At 50.6% G+C, this 15,980-nt stretch overlaps 1 protein-coding gene across 1 annotated transcript; it reads left to right on the top strand.

The window, feature by feature from the left end:
• Positions 1-330: 330 nt before the first annotated feature.
• On the top strand, positions 331-12,702 carry FOXN4 (forkhead box N4; the record flags this gene model as incomplete). Its single annotated transcript, XM_080629005.1, has 9 exons — positions 331-413; positions 8,535-8,698; positions 9,535-9,650; positions 9,749-9,865; positions 10,006-10,133; positions 10,300-10,396; positions 10,484-10,691; positions 11,532-11,915; positions 12,449-12,702. 9 exons carry the CDS (start codon positions 331-333, stop codon positions 12,700-12,702), a joined length of 1,551 nt encoding a protein of 516 aa, XP_080485131.1.
• Between the last annotated feature and the right edge of the window lie 3,278 nt (positions 12,703-15,980).

Raw genomic sequence — 15,980 nt, forward strand, 5'->3', positions numbered from 1 at the left:
AGAGCGGCCACCAGAGCGGGTGCGCTGTGTCTCAGCTGACTCCGCTGCCCCGGTACCGACAGCCCCTTTGCTCCCTCCGTTGCTCTCTCCATCGGGGCAAGGTTCCCATTCGGAGCTTTGGATACTTCCTCCTTCCTTAAAACATTTCACTGCATTGCCTGGTCCAAATAAACCCAGTGCACCTGCAGGACAAGGTGATGGAAGCTGGGCTTTCCTTCCCTACAGCCCGGGGATCCAGCTGGGATTCGTGGTCTCCCGCCGCTGCTGAAGTGCTGGATAGCTACTGCTGCCCGAACAGCTTCCTTCGGCTTCCCTGTCCGTGCCAAGGAGATGATAGAGAGCGATATCCCGTCCATAATGTCAGGAATCCTTAGGAATTCAGGGCAAAACCACCACCCTCCACAGGAGTACAGGTGAGGCTTTTACCGATCTCAACCATACACGCTGTGCTGGCACTGATAACCGATGTTGTTTCCCCATTATTTCCTTAGCACAGAGAAATCAACTTTCCTCCCTTCCTTTTAAAGTTAACTGCATTATTTCTCCCCTCTGCATTGCATGTCTAAGCTGCTGACCTTTTACAGTGCATTACTTGTATAGAAGCATTCCTGTTTGAAGTGTTCTGATGTTAAGCTATGTTGGACAAATACACCTTCAGAGCTTTGGGTTGACCTCTCAGCAAACACTGTATGAGTGTTGCCAGAGAGGGATATTCTTGTTAACTAACAATTACCGAGACATTCCCTTTCAGATCCCGTTTTGCATTGCTATGAAGCAGCCACAGGGTGATTAAATCAAGTGTAATAGACACCAGAAGAGCTTTCTGTTAAAACAAGCACTTCTGCAGCGCTCCAAAGCACTGACGTGTCTTGTAAGATGGGTGGGAGCAAAGCTGGGTTTGTCAGCAGCCTTTGATAACTGACCTGCTCCTATGTGTCTGATACCATTTGGAAGCGCTGCTGGGAGTCACGGGGTAGCTGTGCATGAATTACAGTGCACTGGGTTAAGCTGGGTTACAACTCTTCACATGATGACAGTTCCAATAGAGAAGAGCAGAACACAGCCCAGCTCCTGCAGTAAAATAATAACTGTATTTTCTTGGTTTAATGTGAGGGATGAGAGATTATCACCTCCCCCCCCCAGCCTGGGGGTGTTCTCACCCATTCCCATGGGTAGAAGTGCTCCGCTGCAGGTATTCTTCTCTCAGCCTCCCTCTGTTCAAAATGCAAACCCTGCCCCGCAGCCTCTCGCAGCTCAACAAGTGATTTGTTATACTCTGTGCAGCCACCGTGGCACGCGGGTTGCGGAGCCCTGTTTTGCTGTTTACTAAAGCCCTGCTTGCTCCGGGGGTTGCTGTTGGCTGTGTCAATATTTGTAAAGAACTGATGCAGTGTTTAATGAAGGGGCTGTAGGAGAGAGGCTCTGGGTACTTAGAGACAAGTCTGGAGCCTCAGTGCCCTGAGGAGCGTCCCACCTTAACAAAGCCCTTTTTTATGGAGAGAACTATTCTTTAACTCATAGCTACAGAAAAAACCTTCTCTTTTTGGGAGGAAAGTCAGGATTCAGCTTGCTGCCAATACAGGATTCCGAGAGTTTCTGCTTTTCTTCAGAAGTCAGCTGCTTTTAAAAACTTTCAGTCCTCTGCTAACCATTTTGCACTGAAAGCTCCCAGTTCTCTACAGCTTTTTCCCCCTCCACTTGCGATTTCTTTAACGCAGTTTTAAAATGAATGATTTGACCTCGTTTAATAGTGGCAAATTCTGATAAAGATGCATAAAATCTGAACTGCTCCATAAATGCAGAGCAGTATTTGTCCTGCTTCATGAGAAAACACTCTGGATTATGTAAAAGAAAATCTTTTAGACTGAATGATTTTAAGGAAAGAATAGACCTGTCAAATTCTATCAGCTCTGTTTACTCTCCTGCTGTCACCACAGTCCAAGACTGGAACCCACAATCCCGAGTGCTCCATGGGGGAGCATCAAGGCTCCACAAAATGGGGAATGGGCTCCAATTAGTGAGTGGGAGGCTGGGGCTGTGCTGAGAATACTCTTCTGTCTCACTTGGAATCTTTCAATGGGACAGTTGGACTTGGAGGAGACCAGGCTTTCCTGCAGGAGTGCAGGAGGAAGCTCTGAAGAGGGAGGGAGTGCATGGGCATGTAAGCAGGGGATCAAATGGGCGAATATAAAGAGGTTTTCATGGGTACAGTTTGAAAGCAGGGGATTTTAGTTATTTTATTGATTTTTTAAGCCTATGAGGAAAAGAAAAAATCCCTGATTTTATCAGATCTTTGAACTCTGTGGATCCAAAGCATCTATAGTACATTTGATGTAGCACATAGAGTAGCAATGAAGATTAGACTGCTAAGAAAAGTCCAGGGACTATTTGTACTGTAGTAAAACGGTTTTAGACTAAGATCTCTTCTAGCTGTGGGATACAGAACATCCTGATGTCCAGGAATGATTAAGAGCCATCATACCTCCTCTGATGTCTATGGGTTTATGGCGCTGCCACTGCCTGGCTACTAGTGCAAAGTAGTACTGCATATTCCAGTGTAAATACCCCAGCCTTCAGTATTTTCATGATTGTTGTAGTGACAAATATTTCCAATGATTTCATTTTGCATTTTAGGGAATAAAAGTAGAGAACCGCAACACACTGTGGTCTTCAAGCAATAGTTTTAATTGAAATCTGCACTCTCTCCCTTCACAGTCTGATCTGATTTAAGGTACTTGTTTATCTTAGGGACCATCCCATTCCCAAACTAGGTACAGTTACGTGTGGCTTATTGCATATTGTATAATAAATCTCGACCTGAAAAACATCCCGTTAGAAGGGAGGCAGCAACTTGCTATTGATTATTTGGCATATATGGAAATATGAATTTAAGGAAGCAGATCATCACTTCAGGTAACACTGTGGCATCTATAGTTTGAAAGAAGTAACTAAACTGCAGAATTCTAGTTAAAGAAATAACATTACTTCAGGTGTAAAAGCCAACCCTTGATCAAGATAAATTAACTTCATGTTTTGCAGCTCAATAGTTTGTGTAAGAACCCCATCCCTATGGTTTTTATATTACTATGTATTTCCAGTTGATAGCAGCCTTACGTAGCGTTTTGAAGGCCTTGCAACACACTTTCTATACTTATTAAACAGGAATTAACTTTTAAATGGGTATCTTTAGTGATCAGAAGGTGTTACTCAGTCATTAACCATTTAACATATTAGTAAATTACATCCTCCTTTACCCCATTTTAACAGTTGTTTGGTTCTTCAGAAACGGGTCTGTGTTCATTAGCTCTTCAGATAATCCGGTTAGTTTTTCATTTTAATAATGATAATAGCAAAATTTAGCATAAAATCATGCACTAAGAAGCAAGATGCAGACATTGCAACCACTGTAGTTCCTATATTTGGGATGTGACTGTATTACGGTGGGGAAAAAGGCAGGAAGTCTTTATCCTTATGGCACACAGTACATTGTAGCTCTCCTAAGTGGTTGTGTCCCCAGTGGGGCTGGGAGTTTGCCTGAAGGACACTTCTGCAGCCAAAAGGCTCCAAATGCATAACTGACAAAACCATAACCGTTCCCAAAGAACGGGCATTCCCCAGTGTCTGTTCGCTTGACACCGTGTGTGTCTGACAGGGACCGGGACCATGGCTCCGTGTGGCTGAGGAATTCCACCACAGTAGCTGCTTCATCCTTTAAATACGTGTGAGAAACCTTCTAGGAACCAGGCAAACTCGGGCCACTGCGGATTGATTTAAGTGGATTAACTCAATGTTTCCTATGCAGCTCCTGCAATGTGCTGGGCACTGGTAATAAAACATTGTGGCTCTTGCTCCTCAAACTGCCCTGCAGCTGCAGGCAGAGATGAGGAGGACAGGTCCGTATCCAGGCAATGTCTTACTTCCCAGGCTCACCATTTCACATCTTACGTCATAAGCAGGGCTTCACCTCCCATTCAAAGCATGGACACAGAAAAGGAACCCCTCAGCACTCCTGGGAGACCTCAGCTGCTTGTAGCCCTGCTCTTATTTTACCCATCTTAATCTCATCGGTGCAGAAAGCAGCATTGCTGCATGACCACAGCAGCCAGTAATGCACTTGAGATGGGTTCTTACAACAGCACAACCCAAAGGGTAGCGTGGTTTATATTCCCTTTACACTGGGGTAAAGCACTACAGCAATCGCAGGCAGGTGAATCAGCTCAGTGTTAACAGACAGCAGCTGAAGCAATGTTAAAGGAAAAATCAGCTTCCCAGGTAGATAATGCTCCTTTAATGGAAAATATTCCTGTGGTGCTTTCCACTTCAACACATTGAGGAGAAGCTTACGTTGATGTCAGTCCCAGGTTTATGTTTTCATTGGTTTATTTGGGGTTTTTATATAGCAAATCAGCTTGCAGAGTCACATCCCAGCTGCATTTGCCAAAGCCAAACCAGGCCAGGCCAGACATTACTCAAAGAACCTAAAGAAAGGGAAGAGAAAGGTGTGCTGGTTCGGGGCTGGATGGGTGCTGTGCCTTCAAAGAGGGCTTGCAGACCAAAAGTAGGGTGAGCTGCTGGCTGGAGCAGGAGAGGAGCTGGTGCAGACACAGGGAGGAGGGAGGCAAGAGGCAGAACCTAGAGTGGGTAAAAGCACCTGCACGGGAGGAAGATGGGAAGAGAGGTGCATAGAGAGAAGGGGCAGAGCAGAAGGGGATGGTGATACTGACTCCCTCAGTAAAACAGAGAATGCTTCTCCCCATGGAGACAGCTGGAGAGTCACAAAACACACATTTTCCTTGTGGTGTTTTACATGTGAGAAACCACTGTGCGTGATCTGAGGGCATTGTGTAACCCCAGGCAAAAGAAACCAGGTGCTCATCACCACTGCAAGAAGAGGTTTTCTTGGGACTCTTCCTGTTCAGTTGTCACTCCTAATCTGCTCCTGCTTGTTGACCGGTTGTGTTTAGCACAGGCAAAAGCTCAGGTGTCAGTGCTGCAATGGTAATAGATAAATACAAATAGTCCATAAAGTGAAACACCCACTTATTGGTTAAACTATCTGGAGATAAAGTGTGCTTGTCACTGCTGAGCCGTCCTTTAGTGTTAACACACTTGTTTGGCAGATTAACCTATGGTGCTGTTCAAGAGACAGTCCCTGTAGTCTCCAGTGACAAATTTGCCATAGGAAGGTGTTTGCTGATGTAGAAGTGGATAGTTCATGTTCACAGTGGTGATGAACCTTAGATCCAGCTCTTAGCCCAGCTCAACGTAAGAAAAGATGGTAAAGCTACCTCTATGAATACAGATCCGAATTCAGCCCTGAAGTTAGTTGCAGAGTCCCACAAGGTTATGGCAGGAATGGACTGGATGGATATTTTGCATGGTGTGTGCTAGGGCAGATAGCAAAGACTCGCGCTGCCACTGAGCGTTCCGGTGTCACACCTGCCATAGCTCAGGGGTACATCCTCTGGTGCAAAGAGGAGAACTGGGGCTGAAACCCTCAGCATCCCGTGGATTCTTACTCTGCAGGTGCCTCTCTAGGACAGAAGCACACAGAAACAAGCGTGGTTTCCTGCAGGGGTTTGAAAGGAGCAGGGTAAAACCCGAGCTGCATCATTTCATCACACCTTTATACGTGATACCATGCTTGCAGCGCCCTTGGTGTCACTGCCACCTTCTCTTCGCAGGGGCTCCCGGCTCAGCCTCTGCGCCAGGCAGCTCTGGGGAATGTGCCGCTGGGGAGGGTTCTGGTGCGTGCATTCATTGCAGCCTATCACTATTTATCTCATTTACATGCTCTGAAAGGAAGGAGCTGCTTTTACTACAGTGCCCCATTGTGCCAGGGGCCGTGAGCACCCGTCCAAAGGCAGGATCTCTGACTCCTGAAGTTTGCCCTCAACGTGAGACGGAAAAGCCGGTGGAGGGGAGCACAAGCAGAGTCCATGGGATATTACAGCACGTCCTGACCCATCTGCAGTTGTCCTGGCACAGGCAGTTTTTCAGGGCAGGGACATTGAACCCTATGAAATGCAAGTGTCAGGTATTCCTGGGCACAGCTCTGTCCCGAGGCAGCTAGGTCAGCATTCCTTCACTAAGAGCAGGGCAGACATTGAGGCTGTGCCCTGGGAGATAAGCTGGGTTTATGCTGCAGAATACACCTGAGCGTGTAAAACCCCTGGGCATACTTTAAGTAGTTTCACCTTCTTTAAGACATGAAATTTCAACATTGGTTTTGAAAACAACCTGAAGAATAATCCTTAAACATGAAATATTTCATTCTGATTCAATAGACTCCTTTTTTTCCTCCATTATTCCTGAAAACAGTTATTCTGACAAGCAAATCCATTCAAAATAAAAAGGAGTGAGTGAGCAGCCAGAGGTGGTTTTAAAAGCGCTGAAAACCCAAGTTCAGATGTGCTAGGGTGGGGAAGGGAAGGAAATGTCTTTGTCTTGGAAGAAGAGAAGGCTCACGTTTGCCTTGATGTTAGATTATTGCATCTTGGTGTCTGTTTAAAGCCAAGGGAGTTGTGGCTGCCCCATCCCTGGCAGTGTTCAAGGCCAGGTTGGACACAGGGGCTTGGAGCAAGCTGCTCTAGAGGAAGGGGTCCCTGCCCGTGGCAGGGGTTGGAGCTGGAGGAGCTTTAAGGTCCCTTCAACCCAAACCAGGCTGGGGTTCTGTGCTTCTAATAACTTAATATCACCTAAAAGTTCAGTCACCCTCCTTGTCCCTGTTTGGATTGACAGCGCAGGTCGGCATCATGGGGATGCTGGGCGGGATACGCTGCATGATGCTCACTGGCAAGTAGGGGAGGTGCAGCTGCAGCTTCCGATGGCATCCAGCTGCGCGCAGAGCAGCACCAGTCATTCCCACCTCTGGGAAGAGCACCAGGATGAGTGCAAAGCCGCCGCTCCCCAACAAGCTAAATCCGGGAAGGCTGCAGAGCACCACCGCGCTTCCCGGGGCCCGGCAGTGCGGGATGGATGCGCTCATCCCATGCGGAGGGCATGTGGTGGATTCATTGCCTGACAGGAGGCGTGTGCTGACCCTCACCGCCCATCTGACCCCGCTGTTTGTTGCAGGGACCGTGGTGCCGGGGAGCACTGGCAGGGGCCGGGGTGCCAGATGGCATGGGCTGCGTGCTGTGTGTCGCCTGCCATTCAGCCACGTTAATGGGAGGGTTGGAAAGAGCAGGAGAAGAAAGCGGGGGGGGAAACAATTAACCAAGGATCCCCAAAACAATGGGGGCCACGTGCCGGCGGGCAGCGGTTGCTGCCAGCACAATGGGTTCTCGGCTCCCCATGAATGGGCCCAACTGTTGCAAACCACATGAGCCTGCCCAGTTTTCAAATCATTTGCTGCCCCTGTTTACTTCCAATCCAGCCAATCTGGGCGCCGGGAATGCCGTCACCTGATGGGCTTTTGCTGCATTGAAGTCCCCGGCCTCACAAAATAACTGAAGAGCAGTAACCATGGCAATGCTAATTATTGTGCTGTAACTACAGTAGGAGAAAGGGACCAGGGCAGGCTGGGAGAGAGCTTTGGGGATGGTTTCTGGCCAGGATTCGAGGGTTTGGCTCTTGGGCGTGTGTTTTGAGCCTTTCCCCCCCCCTCCTTTTTCTTCTTTTCAGGCTAACAAACAAATAAATCCCGCTCTGCTTTCCCGGGCTCCCGGGTAATGGCTTAGGGAACTTGGATACATGTTTCTGGAGGTCGTGAATAGAGGAGCTGAAGGCTGCTGGGCAGCCAGGCACTGGAGCTCTGCCCCATTCTTTTGAGCTGATTTAGAGCAGTCTAAAACATAAAAGATGCTTCAGCGAGAGACCAGATTTATTTAAGGCTCCTGTGCTGTCATTTGGCAACGAGCACCCGTTAGTAGCACACAGCTGTGGGAGGGCTCTTGACAGCCTCTGTTGTGAAAGCAAAATCACCTACAACCAATTATACTGTGTTATTTTCTGTTAGGGGTTTTCCTGGACCTGGATCCCTTTGGGTTTACCCTGGGTATCCAATGATAACTTCCTGACATGTTCTAAGATACCTATCACTTCAGTAATAGTGCTTAACATAAGTAGAAGTAGTTTAGCCTTTCATTTACAATAGTTCTTTAATGGGAGCTTGGGCCATACAGGAATCTTTGAGTGTTCTAAACATATCTCTATATGTACCATGCACTCTATCACAAGCATGAGACGGACCATGCAGAATGGGTCAAACCCAGGGCTTTAACCCAAAAGCAGCCTCTCATCGTTGTGCTGCTAACATCAGGATGGGTGCGAGTGTGCATTCAGTCACTGGCTCTGCACTTGGAGCCTTTAGTATGCCAAAACCTCCCTAATACCTGTTTCACACACTTCATGGCCCCTTGTTAAGTACCCGTAACTTCACAGCTCGGAATGGCAGCGATGAAAGGGTCGTTCTGTGAGGTTTTGCTTCTGCAGCAGCTGAAACCGTGAGCTCTGGTACCCAGGACACCCCCCTCTGAGCGGGGCAGCGATGCAGCAGCGCGGCTCCCTGCTCACCTCTCGCTGTCCTCCAGGCTCCTGGCTCCCGAGCCCTCCCAGCTCAGTGAGGATGACCTCCCCAGCGACTTGCAGTCCTTGTCGTGGCTGACATCTGTTGATGTCCCTCGGTTGCAGCAGATGGCCAGTGGGAGGATGGATTTTAGCCTCGGTGCCCAGAACGCGATGCTCCAACAGACAGGTAAACTGCTGGGGTGTCAAATGCCTGCTCTTTAAACGGACACAGCTACCACCTCCTCTTCCCCTCCAGGCCAGCTTTACCTGTTAATGGGCTCCTGTTAAGTGCATCACATTTTGCTTCCTGTCAAAAGACCTGGAGTCTGTTGTCTCCTGGTAAGGGCATCACTGATCCTTTTCCTTCATCCCAAGAGGCAGCGAGCCCTGGCAGTGACAACAGAGACCTTAGGATCCAACTGGCATTTGTGCCCAGTGTAACTGCTGGTGCCTTGTTGTGTGAGCTTGGGCACCAGACTCACACTTCAGAGGTTTTCCCACAGCTTTGACCTTAGCTAATCAGGCTTCCTCGTTTGTTTCAACACTGCTGAAATCCAGAGTAACTTCTTAACCCCCTACCTGTTTGCTTCACACACAGCCTGCGTTCACTGACCGCCTGCCTTGCCTTGGGAGGATCCTTTAGACAAACACCCTTGTTCCCTGAGGCATTCATCTGGGAGAGCTCAGTGTATCCCCTCTTCAGAGCAGAAACCCTTCTGGAGTACAGATAGTGCTGGATACATGGGGCTTTCTGTTTTGCAAGCTCCTGTGTGTGTAGCAGCACTATGGACTCTTACACAGATTCATCTCTCATTCCCTGCACAAGTCTTAGGAGCAGCTGAAGGCATCTTGGCCCTTTGTGAAACACTGGGTTTTTTGGGAAGGGAAAGCCAGCGAGCTGTGATTATCCACTCCAGAGCTGAGCTGGGCCCAAGTGAAAGGCATTTCCTGGTAAATGGCAGCTCTCTTTTCTGAAGTGCACTTCCATGCAGACATTCAGTGCCTTTGCTTTCTCCAAAACAGGTCCTGTGGCAAACAACCTGCACTCGACAGGAGCACCTGGAGCAATGATCCACGTCCAGGCCAGCCTTCCTCAGGGAATCCTGGGCCTCAGCTCTATTTCAACACATGGCACGAATGTAAGAGCAGCCCTTGATGGTTTGTTATTGCACCACTTCTCTTAGCAAAGATGTTGGTAACTTTGAGACTGACACAGCTGGTGCCTTTATCTCAGCAGATGAGCCAGTACGCTGTAGGTGGGCAGCCGTCTCCTGGTTTACAAACACAGCAACAGCTCTTCCCTCCTCCTCCTCATTCACAGCAAGTGTTTGCCCTAGCACAGAGCACACAACAGGTACTGTGATCTGCTTGTTGTCTGTGTCTTGAGGTACCTCCCCAGATCACATCTAGAACCCTTAAAACAAAACGAACACAACATCCTTAAAGCTACCTACCCACGGACATTTTGCATCCATCTTTTCCCTCTGCACACAGTGTAACCCAGCAGCGATCTACAACGCATCCTATGGGACTCAGCCCCACTACTCTCAGCCGCGCCTGGCTCCTCACTCTGCCCACGAGCTGCACCCAAAGCATTACCCCAAGCCCATCTATTCATACAGGTGAGTAGAGAGGAGAGAGCTTGATAGCTCGTGAGCACGTGTGAGCAGTAACCCCATGGTGAGCTGTTTGTGCCTGAAGAGATGGGTCTGAGGGTGCTAGACCAGAAGGCAGCAGGATGCCTGAGTGCACGCACTCTCTTCTTTCCTTTGTTTCTCTGTCCTGTAGCTGTTTGATTGCCATGGCACTGAAGAACAGCAAGACAGGCAGCCTGCCGGTGAGCGAGATCTACAGCTTCATGAAGGAGCACTTCCCCTACTTCAAGGTATGTGTGCACCCAAAGGGCAGAGGCAGGTCCTCACCGGTACTTTGGTCCTGGCTCACTTCCCTGACGTCCTCCTGCCCCTTTCAGACAGCCCCTGATGGCTGGAAGAACTCCGTGCGCCACAACCTGTCCCTGAACAAGTGCTTTGAGAAGGTGGAGAACAAACTGAGCGGCACCTCCCGCAAAGGCTGCCTGTGGGCTCTCAACCCAGCCAAGATCGACAAGATGGAGGAGGAGATGCAGAAGTGGAAGCGGAAGGACCTGGCTGCTATTCACAGGAGCATGGCTAACCCAGGTAGGGCTTATGGTAGGGTTTTGCTAGGGGTATGAGAGGCAAGAGGGGACAAAGGGCTGTTTAGCAGGGATGGGTGAATCTGCCCTGCAGCAGCCTCCTCCTCTGCTCAGCTGAAGCACCCCATGCTCTGTGCTGAATGAACTCATTGCTGCTGGCCTGAGGTGAGACCCAGCAGCAGGAGGAGGTAACTGAGCTGGTCCCCAGCTTCACCATGGGTTGTCTTTTCCCCTCCGTGCTAACAGACCCAGCACCACCCGAGGAGTTACACTGCCTCCAGTGTTAGCAGTTATAATGTCACTTTTTAACACAGTTTCCTGCCTGCTTCTCTGCAAAACTCACCCTTCACTAAGGCTTTCTCATTTGTATTTACAAAGACACATGCAGCTTTCAGGAGCTCAATATTGGCAAAATCAACTGGAGTTTTTTGCTGCAAAACCTGCATTTAATCAACGATAAATCACATTCTGCTTTGCTTAAAACCAAAAGTGCCATTGAAATTGTCAGGGGTCTCTCACACAAATCTCATTTGAGATACACACAGAATTCAGAGCATCCCTCCGAGCAGGAGCCCTGCTGAGGGTGCTCAGTTCTGCCTCTGTGGGTGAGCTGCCAGTGGTGGTGGCTCAGCTGCCCGGTCTAAGTCTCTTGTGATCACTTCTTTAGCTCAGTCAAAGCCTGTGCCTGTGCCACGTCTCTCACACGTGACAGATGCTGCCCATTCAGTTCTATGGCAAGAGCATGGGGTTGCGCTCGCTTGTGAAATGCTTTGGCTGGTCCCTGCTTGAGCAAACGGGTTAAACTGTCTCTTCTGTCCCTTGGGAATGGGCACTGCTCGTGCAGAGGAGCTGGACAAGCTGATCTCCGACAGACCCGAGAGCTGCCGGCGGCCCAGCAAGCAGCTCGAGCCTGAGGTCTCTGCCCTGAGCCACATGGCAGCAGCACAGGGCCGCATGTCCCTGGCGCAGCTGCAGCCGCAGCCGCTGATGACGCTCTCGCTGCAGTCCATGCCCCTGCACCACCAGCTCCAGCCCCAGCCTCGCATTGCTCCGGACTCACCGGCACCCGCACAGACCCCTCCTCTCCACACCCTGCCTGACGGGAGCCGCAGTCCTCTCCCACATCATCCCATGGGACGCGCGCCGCAGGACTTCCTGAACGTGACGGCGGACATGAACACGGAGGTGGATGCTCTTGACCCAAGCATCATGGATTTTGCATTGCAAGGTACAGGAGGAAGAAACTGGGGTGGGGAAGGACATGATTTGTATCCTGAATATATAACCAGGGGTGTAACTGAGCTGAAAACTTTGAGTGCTGGCTGCTGCAGTGCGACTTACCTGGCCCTCAGTGCATTTCTGCCCTGTGCTGGATGGGACAGCAGCCTACCTTCATGGTTCAAGTGCTGGCACTGCAGTAGAGGTGAGCAGGGACATCCAGCTGCTCTGCATCCAGAGCTCTGCCTTTCCCCTTGGTTTTTGCCTTCTGTAAAAGAACTTCCCCAGCTTGGCATGGCCGCTGGGTTTCTGGTCAGCACAGGGTAGGTAGATGCTGTCCAGAGAGTCCTGCACTCCTGGAACCAGAGGATTTGGGGAGGGAACCAACACAGCTGCTGCTGCCTTTGCACTACAACTGGCAGCACCCACAAGCAGCACCGGTCCTAAGCAGCTGGCAAAGCCCTTGTGTTACAGACTGACCCCTACACAGGGTGCCCGGGTGGGTTGGATGCGTTGCTGTGACCAGACTTTCCTGGTTCCCAGGTAACATATGGGAGGAGATGAAAGACGACAGCTTCAGCCTCGACACCCTGGCTGCCTTCAGCACCTCCCCGCTGCACCTCTCAGACTGTGACCTGGGCACCCCCGGCCTCACGCCTGCCTCCAGCGGCAGCGATCGCTCCTTCTCCGACGTGCAGGTCACCGGCCTTTACACCACCTACACCGCGCTGGACAACGTGGCAGCAGCAGCTCAGTACATGAACCCCCAGGGCAACAAACCCATCGCTCTGCTCTGAGCTTTGCACCATGCCGGGGACCTCCAACACAGGGGCCAGTTGCTCCCAACCGTTAAGATCCAACCTGAAAGCAATAAGAGAGCTCCTCCTGCAGATGCTGTTTCCTGGGACACAGCACAGGATGCCAAAATGAACCAAACTGTCACTATTGGAACCACTTTCACCCGTTGGAAGGCTGAAGAAGGGGAATGGACCCTGGTGCTGCAGGACTGGGGAGCTCTCCAGAAGGATGTGGAAGGCCTCAGACTAGAGAGTAACGAAGGTAAAACCAGACCAGTTAAGGTACACACACTTAACCGGTGCTGGGATCTGGACTTACACGTGGATGCTGTTTGGGCACCACTTACACAGAAGCAAACACAACCCAATGGGCAGGGCAGCACCAAGTTGGAGCCCAAAAGGGCTGATCCTGCACCATTGCATCTGTTTTCCTAAAGCTACCAAATAACTGTTGCCCTTGAACAAGGACCACCCAGGTTCTGGAGCCACTTGCACCACTTACGCTGTTTGGACGTAACTATTGTTAATTTATTGTTATGAGGTAGGAAAAAGGGAGGAAAAAGACTAAAAAGTGAAAAACCCAACCCATAGCAGAGAAGTGTTCTATGTAGGATGAAAAGCAGAGCCCTTAAATGTGAAGGGAGTGGAACTACTGAATGGTTAAAGTAGAAGGTTTTAGGAATGATGCCTGGTTTTAGGGGTTTTTAGGGATTAGTTCTGTGGTTAGATCTGTGCATCATGCTCCTGTCTGTTCTGTGCTAGGCAGTGCTCCTCTGTGTAAATTTATTTATATTTATTGCTATGAAAAGAAATGATGTAAGGTCCTTTCCAACCCTAACTATTCTATGATGCTATGAAGTTGGTCAAATGCTGCAGTGCCCTGCTTTACACCCGCTAAATTATTCATGCTCCAAATGCAGCCAGTTCAGCTGTTGTTACACTACCTTGAAAGAAGCACTTTGGACACTGTGAAACTCAAGTGTTATAAAGAATAACTCAGAAACCAAATATTGTAACTGTTCCTAGTGACCGTCACAACGCTCTCTCCTGATTAACCCAGTACAACTGAGGCTAATGCAGGCTTTTTCACTGTCAAACCCTGTTTTGTACCTGGTAACAGCCCTGGCAAAGGGTGAGGAGACACCTGAGGATCTACAAAGCCGCTGGATGTTGGAATTCAGCATTAGTCTGTTCACACCTCCGTGCCCAAGGAGTGCTTCCATCTCATGCTTCATCTGTTCCTGTGCAGCCACAGACACTGCTGGCTCCTGGGGTTGCATCCATGTGCTCGCAGGCTCCTTATCCCACACTGCAGGATGCTGGAGCCACACGCTGGGGCTTGGAAACCCCACTGTGAAGATCAGGGGTTGGGAAACGTCTGTGCCTGAATCTTCCCCCCAAGCATCTGCCCACAGCCACCTCTTCCAAAGGCTGCTCCGCGTCCTCCTTTACTGTCACGAGTGATCCTTTGCTGGGAGCGGCGGCAGCGCTGCTTCTTCATGTGTTAAATAAACATTTCTTAGCACTCAGCCCGTGGTTGTGGGTGTTGTAACTGCGCCGGAGGCAGGCAAGGCGCTGCCACGCTGCAGCTCCCTGTTAACAGCCATTCCAAGGCATCTGCTAGTGGAAATCCAACCCAGCCAGGAGATACTTCCATATAACGTAGGGATGAGGAGCGGGTGCTTCTCCGCAGTCTAAGAGTGGGGTGTTCACATGCCCCCACTGAGAGCAAAGCATCTCATCCACTCACAGAGGAGTCATAGTGCCCATCTGCAAAAGGAGGTGAGAGCTTCCCTCTGGAAGAGCAGCTTGCCCCAGGCTTCACTGCCCTCACACACACAGAGCACTATTCCCAAGCCAAGAGTTTGCCCCTGGCTCAGATCCCCCAGGAGAGGAGGAGTTCACAGCTATGTGGGCTATGAGCTCTTCCTGCCAACCTGCTCTTGAAAACCCCTCCAGCTCAGTGCACGGAAGAGCTCTGGAGCAGGAGGAAGTGCACACAAGAGGGATGCTCAGGGCTGCTCTGCACCACAGCAGTGTCTGTGCTGCAGGGAGGGGGCTGCGCAGTGACAGAGGCACCGGCCCCTGCTCAGATCCACCACGTTTAAACAACGACAGCAGGAGGAGGTCGGGAGAGCTGCCCGAGAGCTGGGCTCCCTTTATTGCCTGTGCCTGGCTCCCATACAGCGACCACCACGTCCCCTTCCCAGCAAAAGGCAGCAACACCTTCCAAAACACAAAGCCCTTTACTCCCCTCCAGCCCTAGGACAGGGAGACCCCCCCCAGGCCCTGTGGGACCCCATAGGCATGGCCAGCACTGCACTGGAACCAGGCAGCCCACCTCCCATCACCACCCTGCAAGGCAAAACCACCCCTGTGCTGGTGAAGTGACACAGAGACACTGCAAAGCACATTGCACATCTCCCCTCCATGAGCCAAGCTCGAAGGCCACTTCAGATGCAAGGTACAGGTCCAGGCAGACAGAGCTCACCCCAGCTACTGTGCTTCAGCGGAGGAACCGGGTCACCGGGGCAGGAGCACCTGGGGCCGTGTCCTCCCTCCTCTCCATCCCCTGGCAGGAGCCACAGGCTGAAAACACCCCAAGGAGCTGCAGCAGGAGCCAGAAAGGACACGAGATGGGCGAGAGGAACAGCTGGGTCAGGGAAACCATGGTGGATCCATTGCTGTTTCTGCTGCACAGCTCGCTGGTGTCTCTTCTGGGCCACCAGCCATTCAGTCCCATCCACTGATGGCTCCACAGAAAAGGGAAGGATGGGACAAGCTGCTCCTCACAGTCCCCAGGTTTATCAGAAAACAGCACTTTGAGAGTGCTGCTTAAGCAGGCGTTACACTTCCTTGTGCCAGTGCCTGGTCAATGGAGACCTCCTCCTCCTCCTCTTCATCCCTCTTCCCTGTGGAGCCCGGGCCATGCAGTTTGTACTTCCAGCTCCATCCAGTCTCCCGAGATGTGTCTGACACTGGTGCTTGCTTTAAAGACCAAGGCCAGAGCTTGCAACTAAAACACAGTGAAAGGCTTCAGATTTAAAACCAACTTCTGCACCAGGTCCAGACTCCAGGCCTGGCTCAGGGCGAGTTTATCTTCTGCCAAGCTGCCCCTCTGATGAACACCCCAGCATCAGAGGGGACTTTGACCGATGGCAAGACCAGCTTCAGGGCTTAAAATACAAACACTGCCGTCCTCTATTTAGGCACACGAGTAAGAGCCCAAAGCTTCAGTTCAAGGCTGAGGAACCAGGTGAGGAGGTGAGGTCTGGCCT

Source organism: Psittacula echo (assembly GCF_963264785.1).
Source record: "Psittacula echo genome assembly, chromosome: 13".
Classification (NCBI taxonomy): Eukaryota; Metazoa; Chordata; class Aves; order Psittaciformes; family Psittacidae; genus Psittacula; species Psittacula echo.